Consider the following 17,109-nt stretch of genomic DNA (forward strand, 5'->3'; position numbering starts at 1 on the left):
AAGATAAGCCAAAGGGGTGGTTAAACAGGTAGAACGGAAAACTATGACTAAAGGCCTTAAAAACAATAACCTTTTTTTAACTGACTCTACACTGTTAACTTGGAACTGGATATACTGTGGACAGAATTTGCTACGTAATTCTTCTCTGTCACCTCATATCAACCCACTTTTAGTAGAGTTATTTTTCATTGTAGTCTGGTTTGCCTTTTCTTAGTTTTTCGTTTGTTTGTCATGGCATTATCAGTTTCTATTCGGCTTATGAGCTTTGATATTCCCTTGGTATCTAAAATCTTTTTGTTGGTAAGCTAGCTGATTGAAAATCGGACAAAAATAATAGGAGCTGATGGAAGCTATTTACAATAAGTGCTTCAATTACAACTGGTACATTTAAAAGAAGACAAGGCTAGGTGTTTTAAGTCAAAGCCTCAAACTGTATAAGCATTATCAGGGGGAAATCCAGACCTGAATATGTAACTAAAGTTGCAACATGAATTCTAAAAATATCAAACATTACACCTTACCCTAGCTATCTAAACAAATAGCAAAGATTCAATAAAACCTCAAATCTGTTGATGTTTGCAAAAGTATATGAAATGAACTGCTTTAAAAATCAGATGAAAACAGATACAGGTTGGGCCAGAAACCAATTAACTTTTGTGCTACGGAACTAAGTCTTAAATTTTATCGTATTAATTGATCAAAACAAAAAATCCACGTGACATGATTGTAAAAACATTTACAAGTGATTCTAATAGAAAGCAAGGAATTGTATTTTTAAATATACAATTCCTTGTAGAAAGTTATAAGACAATGTTTTGCAATTGAAGCCATCCTGTAATTTGAATTAGCTAAATTATAAAGTTCAATCAAAGTTTACTGACTGTATTCTCTATATTCTATTAAGATTCATTCCTGTTAAAAGAAAAAAAAAGTTGGGACAAAGAATCAGTTAAAAATCTATCTAAAAGAATATCACTGCTATTATTTACATAAACCATGAATTCCCATGCCTAACAGATAGAGCTCTGTAGAAGTTCTGGCATACATGATTCATCAACAGTTGTAAAAGATATTACGAACATTTACATACTAATTACATACGAAGCAGGTCAAAAGGTAAGTCAAGAGGTTTCTGAATGGAATAGACAAAGAGAATGTTACATAAATCAAAAGAATAGTTTATGCTGTATATTTCTAATATCATCTCTTATTAACGACACCACCCATGATCATCGTTTTTAGTTTGCTATATCCATGTATTGATATAATCAAAACAACTGAAATGATCCATTCAACTATCTGTTTAATGGCATACAATATCTTCTACCTATCATGCCTTTGAAGTTTGAACATATGTATCCAATATAATTATTTGGCTTTCAATGGGACATCAACCCAGGCTTTTTATTCGAGATATTTGTTTCATTTTTAAAGCAATGTGGGTCCATAACTTCTGAATAGCAAAAATCAAAAGCATCAATATCGAATTTTTACTCATGAACAACATACTAAAAGTTGAAAAGCATTGTTAAAAAAATCTCAACTTATATCATACAAGAGTCCACACACAGAAATGTCTTGCCTGCTTTACTGGCCATTTTATGTTTTACATCAAGATAATTAAAGGGTTACATAAACCTAACTTTTTTAAAAAGATTCATGACAATGAGCCCAATGTCAGATAAATCCTATCAGACAGACTACACCTTATAATTATTTTATACACCCAATATAGTTGACCTACTGCAATTGAAATTGAAAAAAAAAACTTAAAAAAAATTATATTGATCAATGACTATGAACATGAGGTTACGGTAAGATGATACCTGCCAGACAGAAATGCACACCTTACAATTATTCCATACACCAAATATGGCTGACATATTGCCATACGTATTTGAAAAAAAAAACAGACCAAAACATAGACTGATACCTGAAAGACCATCATATACACCCTACAATCATTCCATTCACAAAATACAGTTGACCTATTGCTTATAGTGCTCTTTTACAGACCAAAACACAATTAAATTGCATTGATTATAAACCATGAAAATGTGGTCAAAGTCAGATGAAATCTGCTAGACATTCATTGTGGCCTACCCTTTTCAATCATCCCATACAATACACAAAGTTGACCTGCTGCTATCTGAGAAATAGACCTTATCACCTCGATCACTGATTCATGAAATGAGGTCAATATCAGATGAATCCTGTCTTATTGACATGTAGATACGCAACGAACGAACCCTTATACCAAATAAAGTTATCTAATGTGATATATACTGCTCTCAGGGTAAGCTATACAATATATGAAGCATCAGGTCTTCTACCTTCTTAAAAATAATGAGTAGACATCTTGTTGCATCTGAGACAAAAACAACTTATAGCAAAATGGCATTTTTCAATCAATCAAGGTAAATAACTTCTGAACACAAAAAAATTAAAATTTTAATTATGAAACAGGACCTTTACATTTACAACAAAAACATAATATTAAAATGAATTTAAAATTGTTTGAAGATTGCCCAAAAACAAAAAAGAGGACCAATTCCTAATCAATTAAGGACCATAACTCTATCAAAGTGAAAATCGCCAGTAACATACCTAAAAAATAAATTTTGAAAAAATTGAGAAAGACATGAATTTATTAATTGTGGTCATTGACAAGGTTAGATCAAAGCTGGTAGATGTGTATAAGTTTTACACAAATATGCAAGTTTTTCTCAAATCACTTGGTACTCACAAAAATAAATGAATCCACAGTAATGCAAATACCAAATGTTATTGAACTGTCATGTAAGGCTGCTGAGAATGCTACCCTGAAATACTAACCTGAACAATTATTTAAAAATAAGGTCCAAGCCAATGAAATTATGTCAGAATGCTACACATGTCTATTCTATGCAACAAATTAAAATTTCTTGCTAGTTAATGACAGAATAGAGTTTGAACAGACTAAAAATGTTAAAATCAAGTTGTGCCCTTAATGAGTTTTGTCACAACCTACACAAAAATGAACAAATATAAACAATGTCCAGTAATAAAAGCAACAAAATAAGTACAAAAATATATTTATTAAAATAGAATTATTGCACTAAATAAATATTATATTCAGATAAATTAAATCAAACAATAAATCAACATATCATAAATAATAATAAAAATATTAACAATGCCTTGTTTAAATATTGCACTAACATTTATATAAACATAATAGGTTTCTGACAGAAAACATTCGTTTTCATCTTGCAACTGTGTATTTCAAATAGAATGAACATTTTAGTTATTTTTAAACAAGAGTGCACACACTGAAATGTCTCGCCTTTTTTACTAATCATTGATACTATCTTGATAGACCTAAATATAAAGCCTTATAACAACTGTCACATAAACTCAACATTAACCAAGAAAATGAAACATTGATCAATGAACCATGAAAATGAAACATTGATCAATGAACCATGAAAATGAGGTCAAGGTAAGATGAACCATACAAGGCAGACATGTACAGCTAACAATTCTTCAATACAACAAATATAGTTGACTTATTGCTTATAAAAAAAGAAAAACAGACCAAAACACAAACACTTTTAAAAACTTAGCAATGGACCGCGAAAATGAGGTCAAGGTCAAATAAAACCTGCGTAACGGACATATAGATCATAAAATATTTCCATACACCAAATATAGTTGATCTAATGCATAAAGTATTAGAAAAATAAACCAAAACTAAAAAACTTAACTTTGACCACTGAACCATGAAAATGAGGTCAAGGTCAGATGACACCTGTCAGCTAGACATGAACACCTTACAATCATTCCATACACCAATTATAGTAGACCTATTGCGTATAGTACAAGAAAAACAGACCAAAACACAAAAAATATAACTATAACCACTGAACCATGAAAATGAGGTCAAGGTCAGATGACACCTGCCAGTTGGACATGTACACCTTACAGTCCTTCCATATACCGAGTATACTAGACCTATTGCTTATAGTATCAGAAATATGGACTTGACCACCAAAACTTAACCTTGTTCACTGATCCATGAAATGAGGTCGAGGTCAAGTGAAAACTGTCTGACAGGCATGAGGACCTTGCAAGGTACGCACATACCAAATATAGTTATCCAATTACTTATAATAAAGAAGAATTTAACATTACAAAAAATCTTAACTTTTTTTTCAAGTGGTCACTGAACCATGAAAATGAGGTCAAGGACATTGGACATGTGACTGACGGAAAGTTTGTAACATGAGGCATCTATATACAAAGTATGAAGCATCCAGGTCTTCAACCTTCTAAAATATCAAGCTTTTAAGAAGTGAGCTAACACCGCCGCCGCCGCCGGATCACTATCCCTATGTCGAGCTTTCTGCAACAAAAGTTGCAGGCTCGACAAAAACTAAAACACTGCATTCAGCCAGTTCATCCATTTAACTCAAACCTCAAAATGTATTCTTCTTTTAATAAGAACAAATGCTACAAAAAACATAAATGATATACATGAACTAATATAACATAACTTGATTTGTCAAAATAAAGTTTCTGAAAAATAACTAAAAATCCAAACAGACTGTTTTCAATACTGTACACTTAAAAAGATTAGTTCTGTATAAAACCAGTAACTAGCTATTGTGCTGTATTTATTAGTTCTGTATAAAATCAGTAACTAGTTATTGTGCTTTATTTATTAGTTCTGTATAAAACCAGTAACTAGCTATTGTGCTGTATTTATTAGTTCTGTATAAAATCAGTAACTAGTTATTGTGCTTTATTTATTAGTTCTGTATAAAACCAGTAACTAGCTATTGTGCTTTATTTATTAGTTCTGTATAAAACCAGTAACTAGCTATTGTGCTTTATTTATTAGTTCTGTATAAAACCAGTAACTAGCTATTGTGCTTTATTTATTAGTTTTGTATAAAATCAGTAACTAGCTATTGTGCTTTATTTATTAGTTCTGTATAAGATCAGTAACTAGTTATTGTGCTTTATTTATTAGTTCTGTATAAAATCAGTAACTAGTTATTGTGCTTTATTTATTAGTTCTGTATAAAACCAGTAACTAGCTATTGTGCTTTATTTATTAGTTTTGTATAAAATCAGTAGCTAGCTATTGTGCTTTATTTATTAGTTCTGTATAAGATCAGTAACTAGTTATTGTGCTTTATTTATTAGTTCTGTATAAGATCAGTAACTAGTTATTGTGCTTTATTTATTAGTTCTGTATAAAATCAGTAACTAGCTATTGTGCTTTATTTATTAGTTCTGTATAAAATCAGTAACTAGCTATTGTGCTTTATTTATTAGTTCTGTATAAAACCAGTAACTAGCTATTGTGCTTTATTTATTAGTTCTGTATAAAACCAGTAACTAGCTATTGTGCTTTATTTATTAGTTTTGTATAAAATCAGTAACTAGCTATTGTGCTTTATTTATTAGTTCTGTATAAGATCAGTAACTAGTTATTGTGCTTTATTTATTAGTTCTGTATAAAATCAGTAACTAGTTATTGTGCTTTATTTATTAGTTCTAAAATCAGTAACTAGCTATTGTGCTTTATTTATTAGTTCTGTATAAGATCAGTAACTAGTTATTGTGCTTTATTTATTAGTTCTGTATAAGATCAGTAACTAGTTATTGTGCTTTATTTATTAGTTTTGTATAAAATCAGTAACTAGCTATTGTGCTTTATTTATTAGTTCTGTATAAAATCAGTAACTAGTTATTGTGCTTTATTTATTAGTTCTGTATAAGATCAGTAACTAGTTATTGTGCTTTATTTATTAGTTTTGTATAAAATCAGTAACTAGTTATTGTGCTTTATTTATTAGTTTTGTATAAAATCAGTAACTAGTTATTGTGCTTTATTTATTAGTTCTGTATAAGATCAGTAACTAGTTATTGTGCTTTATTTATTAGTTCTGTATAAGATCAGTAACTAGTTATTGTGCTTTATTTATTAGTTCTGTATAAAATCAGTAACTAGTTATTGTGCTTTATTTATTAGTTCTGTATAAGATCAGTAACTAGTTATTGTGCTTTATTTATTAGTTTTGTATAAAATCAGTGACTAGCTATTGTGCTTTATTTATTAGTTCTGTATAAGATCAGTAACTAGTTATTGTGCTTTATTTATTAGTTCTGTATAAGATCAGTAACTAGTTATTGTGCTTTATTTATTAGTTTTGTATAAAATCAGTAACTAGCTATTGTGCTTTATTTATTAGTTCTGTATAAAATCAGTAACTAGTTATTGTGCTTTATTTATTAGTTCTGTATAAGATCAGTAACTAGTTATTGTGCTTTATTTATTAGTTTTGTATAAAATCAGTAACTAGTTATTGTGCTTTATTTATTAGTTTTGTATAAAATCAGTAACTAGTTATTGTGCTTTATTTATTAGTTCTGTATAAGATCAGTAACTAGTTATTGTGCTTTATTTATTAGTTCTGTATAAGATCAGTAACTAGTTATTGTGCTTTATTTATTAGTTCTGTATAAAATCAGTAACTAGTTATTGTGCTTTATTTATTAGTTCTGTATAAAATCAGTAACTAGTTATTGTGCTTTATTTATTAGTTCTGTATAAGATCAGTAACTAGTTATTGTGCTTTATTTATTAGTTCTGTATAAGATCAGTAACTAGTTATTGTGCTTTATTTATTAATAAATGAAGTGTTTACCAGTAAAGATGAAGTACTTTCTCATTTTCAATATTTTGTTTTAAGCACCCCTGATGAAACTATTCATTTAAAAATGTTAACACAGTACAACAAATTACCATGGTATCTAGGAAATTCTGTAATACACTAAACAGGAACTTTATAATAAGGTTTTTTTCATATTGAAAACATCCTACTATATTGATAGTTATAAAGAAGAAGAAGATATGTTATCACACCAGCTTTGATGACTGTAGATCAGCCAGTTTTCTGAAACTGACCTTGAGAGTTAACTATATCAAAAATGAGTTATCTTCCCTTTGATATCTTTCTCTCCTGAAATACTGATCACAGTTTAGACCATGTCCATGTGTAAAATCCAATGGATCTTAACATAATAAAATCTCATAGTTTGATTTTAGTAGAATCAAAAGTTAGTAGTACTCATATCATAATTAGTCTTTGTACGAGTATGGTATAATGCAACTTCTTGTAGAAAGTGAGGGTCTAAAGGACTCTGGCGAGTAGTCAAATTACCCTGATTTTTCTTCTTGGTGTCTGCATCTAGAAAAATTTATTATATATGCTATTCAGTCAGTTTTTAATAAAATGGTAAGATAATGAGATGTGGTATGATTGCCAATTGGACAACTATCCACAAGAGTCTAAATATTTTGGTGCAAACCACTAAATATAAAAAAGAAGATGTGGTATAATTGCCACTGAGACAACTGTCCACAAGTGACAAAAACGACACAGAAATTAACAATTATAGGTGACTATAGAGCCTTCAACAAGGAGCCCAACCTATATCTTATAGTCAGCTTTAAAAGACACTGACATGACAAAGTATATGAACGATTCAAGCAAGAAAACCAATGGACAGATTAATAACAAAACAAAATACAGATATTGCAGACAGCACCCAACAGTAACAACTGAATTACAGACTCCCTGTCTTGGAACAGAGACAACACATTTTTTAAATGAAAAAAAAGTGACAAATTTAAATCATGATGAATTGTAATTAAACATATGTCAGTATTTTTGGTATGAAGTGAAAACTTTATAAGAAAATGAACAATAAGATAGAAGCTTACCAATTTTTTCCAACATATGTAAGAAGGATGTTAGAGGTGGAAAGGACATAACATCAATCCTTGATGTATCACTCTCAGCTGTAAAATAGAAATTCAAAATCATATGTTATTTGGCATTGTAAATTCACCAAATATGAACATAGATCTACGACTGAATCAATTGTGAAATATGATTTTTGTCCTGGAGATAGTTAAAGTTTCATATTCAAAACACAAAGCTTGCCAAGCTTTTAAGAAATTTAAGATTTATACGTTGAGAGTGGAGATATATTGTATTGATCTAGATTTTGTGATGATTTATACAAGATATAAACATCTTTAACTTTAATTTTCAATGATCTGCAAAGGATGAGTTCTATATGTGACGTCATTAGCAGAGTTTTCGCAATCGTGGTCTTTAAAGAAATCTGCTGGTCCTCACTTTTATTTCTTTTGCAAAATACCTAAATTTTGTGGTCCTTTGGACATTTTGGTGGTCAAATCCTTCAGACATTAACTTTTTGAGAACTTTGCATGGGTTATTTTTTGTTTGACTAAGTTTAATTTAGTTTAACACGATTAGCTATTTTTAACCAATGAAATAAATAGGCATAGTTAATTGGCACTAAAAAAAATACAATTCTGTAAATATCATAATTTAACTAAATTTGTTATATATATGAATAAATAATCAAAATATTTCAGTATAAAAAAATCATTTACTTCTCGTTTATTTATCACAAATTAAAAAAAAAAAAAAAAAACGTCTTTTCAATAAAGTTCAATAAAATTCCTTTGTAAAAAACAAGATAATACAAAATATATTGTGTGGTTACAAGAAAGAGATCACAGATAAAGCAATAAAGAATAGAAACAATTACTGAAGATAATAAGAAATATCATCTCTTTCTTTACACATCAAATTGTTTTGGCACATAACAGGTTATAACTCTGACCTTTCAAGATAAGACATGATCGGCTTGAAACAACAAACTAAAATGTGAAATAATCTAAAGAAGGATAAAATTAACCAAATCTACATAAAATCATCAACTGTGGTTTATTTGTCTATTTAAACAACAAAATTTATATTCATATCATTAGGACAATGACCATTTCCCCTTACTTGTAAAGGTATTCACAATCTGTTACTGTTAGTTTAAACTTGATTGTCCTTTATTCTTATGTTTTCTTTCTAATTTTTCAAATGGTTTGACTATTGAACAATTAAGGCCAAAATTAAAATACAAACTTAAAAATGTGCTATATATCTTATATAACAATATAGAGGAATACTTTTACTTAAGGAATGACGGTAATATTTTTTCTGTTTATGAAGAGTGACATAAAAAATTTGGTGCATACTGAATAATGCAGGTAGCGGGTTATTTTTAACAGTTACACACGTTATTTAACAGTGAGCAGCACATTTTTTTATGTTATTTCGAATAGACAGAAAAAAAATTTCAGTCATTTCTTATGATTTGAATCTATATTCCATTTTAAACCATAGAAAACCATGAAAAAACGTTGATGATGTCACGGTCACATGACTAAATTATGTCATGAGCTAATAACAAAATAATGTCAGCCAATCAGAAGACGTGTTACATCCAAAATTAAATTTTATATAAATAACAACACTATCAATAAAAATAAACGATAGGTAGTCTTAAGAATTGACAAAATCATTACTAATTTCATGGGGAAGTCAATATTCTTATTCTATATCTTAAACCACTTCATTAAAACTTAGCCTGGACAAGTCCTTCATATAATAGCTTTTAGTTGGGATCCCGCTAACATGTTTAACCCTGCCACATTATGTATGTATGTGCCTGTACCAAGTCAGGAATCTGTAATTTTGTGGTTGTCGTTTGTTTATGTGTTACATATTTGTTTTTCGTTCATTTTTTTTATATAAATAAGGCTTTTATAGCTGACTATGCAGTATGGGCTTTACTCATTGTTGAAGGCTGTACAGTTAAAGTTGTTAATGTATGTGTCATTTTGGCCTCTTGTGGACAGTTGTCTCATTAGCAATCATACCACGTCTTCTTTTTTATATCTAGAATGAAAATCAAATTCTTTAGATAACTTATGAATTTATCTTTGCAATAAAGTAAAGTTACTTTTTGAAACAAAAGGTGTATAAAATATGGAGTTTACTTAACAATACGATGGGTCTGATATTGCCAGGTTAATCAACCAGCTCATAAACATGTACACTATACCTCTGTTTCTCCTAAACAAATCCTGGTCTAGCATACCAAATGTTTCTTTGTTTCCTTGTAGATGAGATTCTAAAACAAAACTAGAGGCTCTAAAGAGCCTGTGTCGCTCACCTTGGTCTATGTTAATATTAAACATTGTACACAAATGAATTCATGACAAAATTGTGTTTTGGTGATGGTGATGTGTTTGAAGATCTTACTTTACTAAACATTTTTGCTGCTTACAATTATCTCTATCTATAACAGTAGTTTCTGTGGAAAATGTTAGTGAAAATCTACAAATTTTGTGAAAATTGTTAAAAAATGACTATGAAGGGCAATAACTCCTCAGGGGGTCAATTGACTATTTTGGTCATGTTGACTCATTTTTAGTTCTTACTTTACTGTACATTATTGCTGTTTACAGTTTATCTCTATCTATAATAATATTCAAGATAATATAAAAAAAAACAGCAAAATTTCCTCAAAATTACCAATTTAGGGGCAGCAACCTAACAACCGATGATCCAATTCATCTGAAAATTCCTGGGCAGATAGATCTTGACCTGATCAACAATTTCAACTCTGTCAGATTTGCTCTTAATGCTTTGTTTTTTGGGTTATAAGCCAAAAACTGCATTTTACTCCCATGTTCTATTTTTAGCCATGGCCGCCATCTTGGTTGGTTGGCCAAGTTACCGGACACAATTTTTATACTAGATACCCCAAAGATGATTGTGGCCAAGTTTCAATTAATTAGTAGTAGTTTCAGAGGAGAAGATTTTTCTAAAAGATAACTAAGATTTACGTAAAATGGTTAAAAATTGACTATAAAGGGCAATAACTCCTACAGTGGTCAACTGACCATTTTGGTCATGTTGACTTATTTGTAGATCTTACTTTGCTGAACATTATTGCTGTTTACAGTTTTTCTCTATCTATAATCATTTTCAAGATAATAACCAAAAACAGCAAAATTTCCTTAAAATTACTGATTCAGGGGCAGCAACCTAACAACGGAATGTCAGATTCATCTGAAAATTTCAAGGCAGATAGATCTTAACCTGATAAACAATTTTACTCCTGTCAGATTTGCTCTAAATGCTTTGGTTTTTGAGTTATAAGCCAAAAACTGCATTTTACCCCTATGTTCTATTTTTAGCCATGGCGGCCATCTTGGTTGGTTGGCAAGGTCACCGGACACAATTTTCAAACTAGATACCTCAATGATGATTGTGGCCAAGTTTGGTTAAATTTGGCCCAGTAGTTTCAGAGGAGAAGATTTTTGTAAAAGTTAACGCCGGACGACGACGACGGACGACGACGGACGACGACAGACGACGGACGCCAAGTGATGAGAAAAGCTCACTTGGCCCTTCGGGCCAGGTGAGCTAAAAAACAAAATCTTTTTAAAATAATGGCACATTTATATTATAAAATTAGCTTAAAATTGAATCCTTTTGTGTATTTCTTCTATCTGTATCTATAAATTCATAATACATGTATACCCAATATTAAAATAATTTGGTGTTTTTCATTTTTGCTACATTGGTTTTTCAACCAAACTTACCCTACGCAAACTTTTCACTTATTGCAAAGGAAATAAAACCTTTCTTTCAGAATGAGTTTGTGTTTAGCTGCAAAGTGAAATGTTCCATTAAATACAGTAACTATTGTTCTCTGTGGATTTCATTCAATGGGAACTTTAAATTTCTGACGAAAAACTTATTATTTATTGATTAATTTGACTGTAATTCTCCCACTTATCTTATAATTTAGAATATTTAAATGTAGCATACAAAATAGCCACCCTCCCCCTTTACTAAGCTTCAAGTTGATTGGTTGAAGAAAGGATGGACACACACAGACAGAAAAACATAATGCCCCTAAGTGGGGCATAAAAATAACTTCTGAATGTGTTCATGGGACACATATGATACCCTGCATGCAGACAATGTTATGAATGAACTTTACTCAAGAACAGTAAAAGTGTCAAAATTAGAACTTGATCTGAATTGTGTGGTAATAATAAGTATAGTGTGTAAGTTTCATTACGTTTGGTTGAGGCAAATCAAAGTTAGAGAAAGTAAAAGCAATTTCAGGACTTAGGTATGAAAGTTCTGAGGGACAAGGGTAAAACTTAATGCTCCCATCCACTATGGTAAGGGAATTAAAATGAATAATTCCTATATGAAATTTATGGTAAATTTTTGAAAACTCCTAGAATTTAAATGGTATATTTACCTGTCAACCTGGAAGCCACCTGTTTACAGGCCAAGTAATGCTGACAAGTAGGATGATTCCACTGTCTATAACACTCCTCCATGAAACTCTGAGAATAGATAACATAAGAGGTAATTCTTTGTCACCATACCTGCCAACTTTTGAAAATGCCCATGGGGGTTTTAGCGTGCGACAACAAATTATTTCAAAGGTTACAATTCTTTGCGATGACTATTTTGCGTGTGCTGTTTTGTGGTCTAGAAAAAGTGTCATATTTGTAAGATGAGCTTACATGTCTTTTTCTTAAGTTTATTTGCATGATTCTAGTTATTATATCAGCAGAAAATATGAACATGTAGCTGTAAGACCAGGAATTATTTTCATGTGTAAGGATACTAAATAGTTGTTGACTTTTCCAATTTAAAATTACACACAAAGGACCTTAATCAGGTTTGGAACAACACCTAGGGATACCCCCTCAATGTTAGGACATTAAAAACCACTTTTTAAGTACAAATGAGCACACATTAATATTATTTGAAGAAACTTTTCCCAAAGAACTATACATCTTATGATCTATCTGGTATTAATCGGGAACAACAATATTTTTCGTTTAGATTTTCACCAAATCGTGTTTTAGAGGGTTTTTAAGGAACACGATCGTGCAATCGTGACAAAGGGTCAAAATCGTGTAGTACACGCCTAAATCGTGAAAGTTTGCAGGTATGTGTCACTGAAATCATGACAATAATTGAATTCATAAAACAAGAGGCTCAAGTAAGAGAAATTTTGACATTCCTGACAAGGCCAAAGATTTGCTTCTTCTTTCCATTCATAAGGCATCTGTTAACATGGTATTGCATTCTACTCCTGCAAAAATTACCTGGGATGATGTAAAGATATAGATGCGTATTATACCAACTCATGTTAGAATGAGCATAGTATGGCATTAGTTGTAGAATCATAGCTCTTAGGTCCTTGTGATATTTTTTGACTGTATGCCCATCATAGATCCGCTAGGTATATATAATCAGATCATTAGAACTTAAGAGCTAGGGTTCCCCAGCTAAGAATGGCACAAAAGAATTTTAATGATCTTACCTTTGGTAATCTAGATATTAACTGATGTTTTGTCGTCACACCATCTTCTGTGTCTTTTATATCTTCAATAAAAATAAAAAAATATATATAATTTTTACCCAACCTGAGTTATGGTTTTAAAGGTACGTTTTCGGTTTTATTTGTCTCTGAAATTAAAAAAATTATTGTACTCTGGTAACAAAGTTATTAGTCCAATTTTGAAAAACTTTACAACAAAACAACCTTTAGTGTGAATCATTTTTTTCTCTGCATGTTTGAGAAAACAATTATGATTTGCTGTAGTTTTGCAATTTAAATGAAAGTGATGTCAATTAAATGACTAATATACCTCCATCAAAAGGAATAATTTAAACCTAACTGCAATGTATTATCAAAGTACAATGATTCATCTATAAATTCTGCAAATTGATGTATATTATATAATTGCTTTGAAAATATACAGTTTATTTCATGTCAAATTTGACCTTCTACTTTGTCAATGATATATAATTAAGTTATTGGTACACTTAGTGTTAGTTATAATGGACCATACAAAGGGGTATAAGGCTTTAAAAATTTGAAATCAACCCATATCCGCAAATTCCTACCAAAACAAAACAAAAACTAGAGGCTCTAAAGAGCCTGTGTCGCTCACCTTGGTCTATGTGCATATTAAACAAAGGACACAAATGGATTCATGACAAAATTGTATTCCTACTTTACTGAACGATTTTGCTTCTTACAATTATATCTATCATGAACTTTGCCCATTAGTAACAGAGAACTATATTTGGTAAAAATTTACATAAATTTACCAAATTAATAAAAATTGTTAAAAATTGACTATAAAGGGCAATAACTCCTTAAGGGGTCAATTGACCATTTAGGTCATGTTGACTTATTTGTAGATCTTACTTTGCTGAACATTATTGCTGTTTACAGTTTATCGCTATCTATAATAGTATTCAAGATAACCAAAAACGGCAAAATTTCTTTAAAAATTACCAATTGGAGGGCAGCAACCCAACAACCAATTGTCCAATTCATCTGAAAAATTCAGGGCAGATAGATATTGACTTGATTAACAATTTAACTTCTTGTCAGATTTGCTCTAGATGCTTTGGTTTCATAGTTATAAGCAAAAAACTGCATTTTACCCCTATGTTCTATTTTTAGCCGTGGCGGCCATCTTGGTTGAATGGCCAGGTCATCGTACACATTTTTCAAACTAGATACCCCAAAGATGATTGTGGCCTAGTAGTTTCAGTGGAGATTTTGTAAAAGATTACTTAGATTTATGAAAAATGGTTAAAGATTGACTATAAAGGGCAATAACTCCTAAAGGGGTCAACTGACCATTTTGGTCATGTTGACTTATTTGTAGATCTTACTTTGCTGAACATTATTGCTGTTTACAATTTATCTTTATCTATAATAATATTCAAGATAATAACCAAAAACAGCAAAATTTCCTCAAAATTACCAATTCAGGGGCAGCAACCCAACAACCGATTGACCGATTCATCTGAAAATTTCAGGGCAGATAGTTCTTGACCTGATAAACATTTTTATCCCATGTCAGATTTTCTCAAAATGCTTTGGTTTTTGAGTTATAAGCCAAAAACTGCATTTTACCCCTATGTTCTATTTTTAGCGGTGGCGGCCATCTTGGTTGGTTGACCAGGTCACGCCACACATTTTTTAAACTAGATACCCCAAAGATGATTGTGGCCAAGTTTGGATTAATTTGGCCCAGTAGTTTCAGAGGAGAAGATTTTTGTAAAAGATTACTTTAATTTACGAAAAATGGTTAAAAATTTACTATAAAGGGCAATAACTCCTAAACGGGTCAACTGACCATTTTGGTCATGTTGACTTATTTGTAGATCTTACTTTGCTGAACATTATTGCTGTTTACAATTTATCTCTATCTATAATAATATTCAAGATAATAACCAAAAACAGCAAAATTTCCTCAAAATTACCAATTCAGGGGCAGCAACCCAACAACCGATTGACCGATTCATCTGAAAATTTCAGGGCAGATAGTTCTTGACCTGATAAACATTTTTATCCCATGTCAGATTTGCTCTAAATGCTTTGGTTTTTGAGTTATAAACCAAAAACTGCATTTTACCCCTATGTTCTATTTTTAGCCGTGGCGGCCATCTTGGTTGGTTGACCGGGTCACGCCACACATTTTTTAAACTAGATACCCCAATGATGATTGTGGCCAAGTTTGGTTTGATTTGGCCCAGTAGTTTCAGAGGAGAAGATTTTTGTAAAAGTTAACGACGACGGACGACGACGGACGACGAACGACGGACGCAAAGTGATGGGAAAAGCTCACTTGGCCCTTCGGGCCAGGTGAGCTAAAAAATTAATACAAAATCAATCAACTGCAAAAAAAACCTCTAAAATCCTGTAGATACATATTTCATGACAAATCCTCTCATAATAGTTCTCAATGGCCTTAATTATTGCATGGCATATAACCAAACTTGTACTTTTTACCCTGCATGTTTCATTTATCATGATATTGGAAATGTTGATTCTCAGAGGCTTCCATGGATATAATTCTGAAACTAGACAAACTATGGATTGTTTAAGCTAAATTTGAGCTTTTTAAACAGCAATTGAATTTTCATCACTTTAAAAAAATTTGACACAATTAAAGCTGACAAACACATGTGGTAGCTCCATTTACTTGGTCTTTTAATAAAGCTCTTGTTGTTTCACAGTTCACATAGTTTTTAGGGATCTGATTTTATTAATTTAAACTTAATTTGATATAAAAGTATCATTTACATCAACCTAAAGCAAATATTAAATCACCTGCTAACACCCTTGCTAAAAATTCGCCAGTCAGCTGAATGACACCATAATCCACATACTGTAAAAACAAACTGAAATAAAAGATTTGAAGACAATTAATCTAAATTCACTGTTAAGTTTACAAACCAATGATGGAAACAATAACATAGTTAAAATACATTGATATTCATCACTCAATTTTTAATTTTGAGAACAATATTGCATGGAGAAAAGGTATACAACAATTAAACAGTAACCAAGCAATACATTCAAAGTGCTTCTAAGCCCTGAAAGGTAAAGAATGCTTTAATTTATTTGTGGAAAGTAAAATTTAATATTGCATTGTATAAAGCATTGGTGATAGCCGATTCTACTACAATTCTGGACAAAGGAAGATAACTCAAATTGCTAAAATATGATTTTAAAAATGACATCATTGATCTTTTGAGAACAGATATTAGATTCCTGCACATTGCAAAAGTAACGTAATTTTCTAGACAATTTTAGTAAAAAAAAAAACAAATTGAGACTGACTTGAATATCTAAGCATATATTTCATTGATAAATTTCTGGATATGTGCATTGATAGGATGTATAGAATGTTATGATCAATGCACTATATTTGGATATTTGTACAGTGTATTTGGAATGCATTATTGTATTGAAGTAATGACCGTTTCTGTCAAATAATATATTAAAGTGGGACATTCTAATTTTCTGAAAGCTTTTCTAAGCTAGGGTGAATATGCCACCACAATCCATTGTATTAAGCAAGAGTGACAATGACCTCACATTCTAATAATCTTATTTCAATTTATGGAGACCGAAATTTGATTTTTAAACCATCTGCTGTTCATGTTGTATTTTAGAAAGAGCATGCAAAAAGAAATTAGTGTTGTTGTTGTCATCTGACACAAGCATGATGGCGAAAAATGAAGTCTTTTAAGCTGTATATAAATATATGAATGTATTGTGTATTTAATATTTAATGATCTATTAAACTGTAACTATTATTTATCATAT

The 17,109-nt window shown here is 30.7% G+C and overlaps 1 protein-coding gene across 1 annotated transcript in view; it reads right to left on the reverse strand.

Annotated features, from left to right (window-relative positions):
• Positions 1 to 6,874: 6,874 nt before the first annotated feature.
• Positions 6,875 to 17,109, reverse strand: part of LOC134717444 (protein pigeon-like) — a 60,700-nt gene continuing 50,465 nt past the window's right edge. Inside the window, exons 26-31 of the mRNA XM_063579985.1 lie at positions 16,108 to 16,178; positions 13,294 to 13,355; positions 12,214 to 12,301; positions 9,991 to 10,059; positions 7,778 to 7,855; positions 6,875 to 7,241 (exon numbers count right to left, since the gene is read on the reverse strand). Of these exons, the coding sequence (XP_063436055.1) occupies positions 7,105 to 7,241; positions 7,778 to 7,855; positions 9,991 to 10,059; positions 12,214 to 12,301; positions 13,294 to 13,355; positions 16,108 to 16,178 (505 nt within the window). The 3' untranslated portion in view covers positions 6,875 to 7,104. The remainder of the gene's footprint in view (positions 7,242 to 7,777; positions 7,856 to 9,990; positions 10,060 to 12,213; positions 12,302 to 13,293; positions 13,356 to 16,107; positions 16,179 to 17,109) is intronic.

The sequence above is a fragment of the Mytilus trossulus genome, chromosome 1 (genome assembly GCF_036588685.1).
Source record: "Mytilus trossulus isolate FHL-02 chromosome 1, PNRI_Mtr1.1.1.hap1, whole genome shotgun sequence".
Classification (NCBI taxonomy): Eukaryota; Metazoa; Mollusca; class Bivalvia; order Mytilida; family Mytilidae; genus Mytilus; species Mytilus trossulus.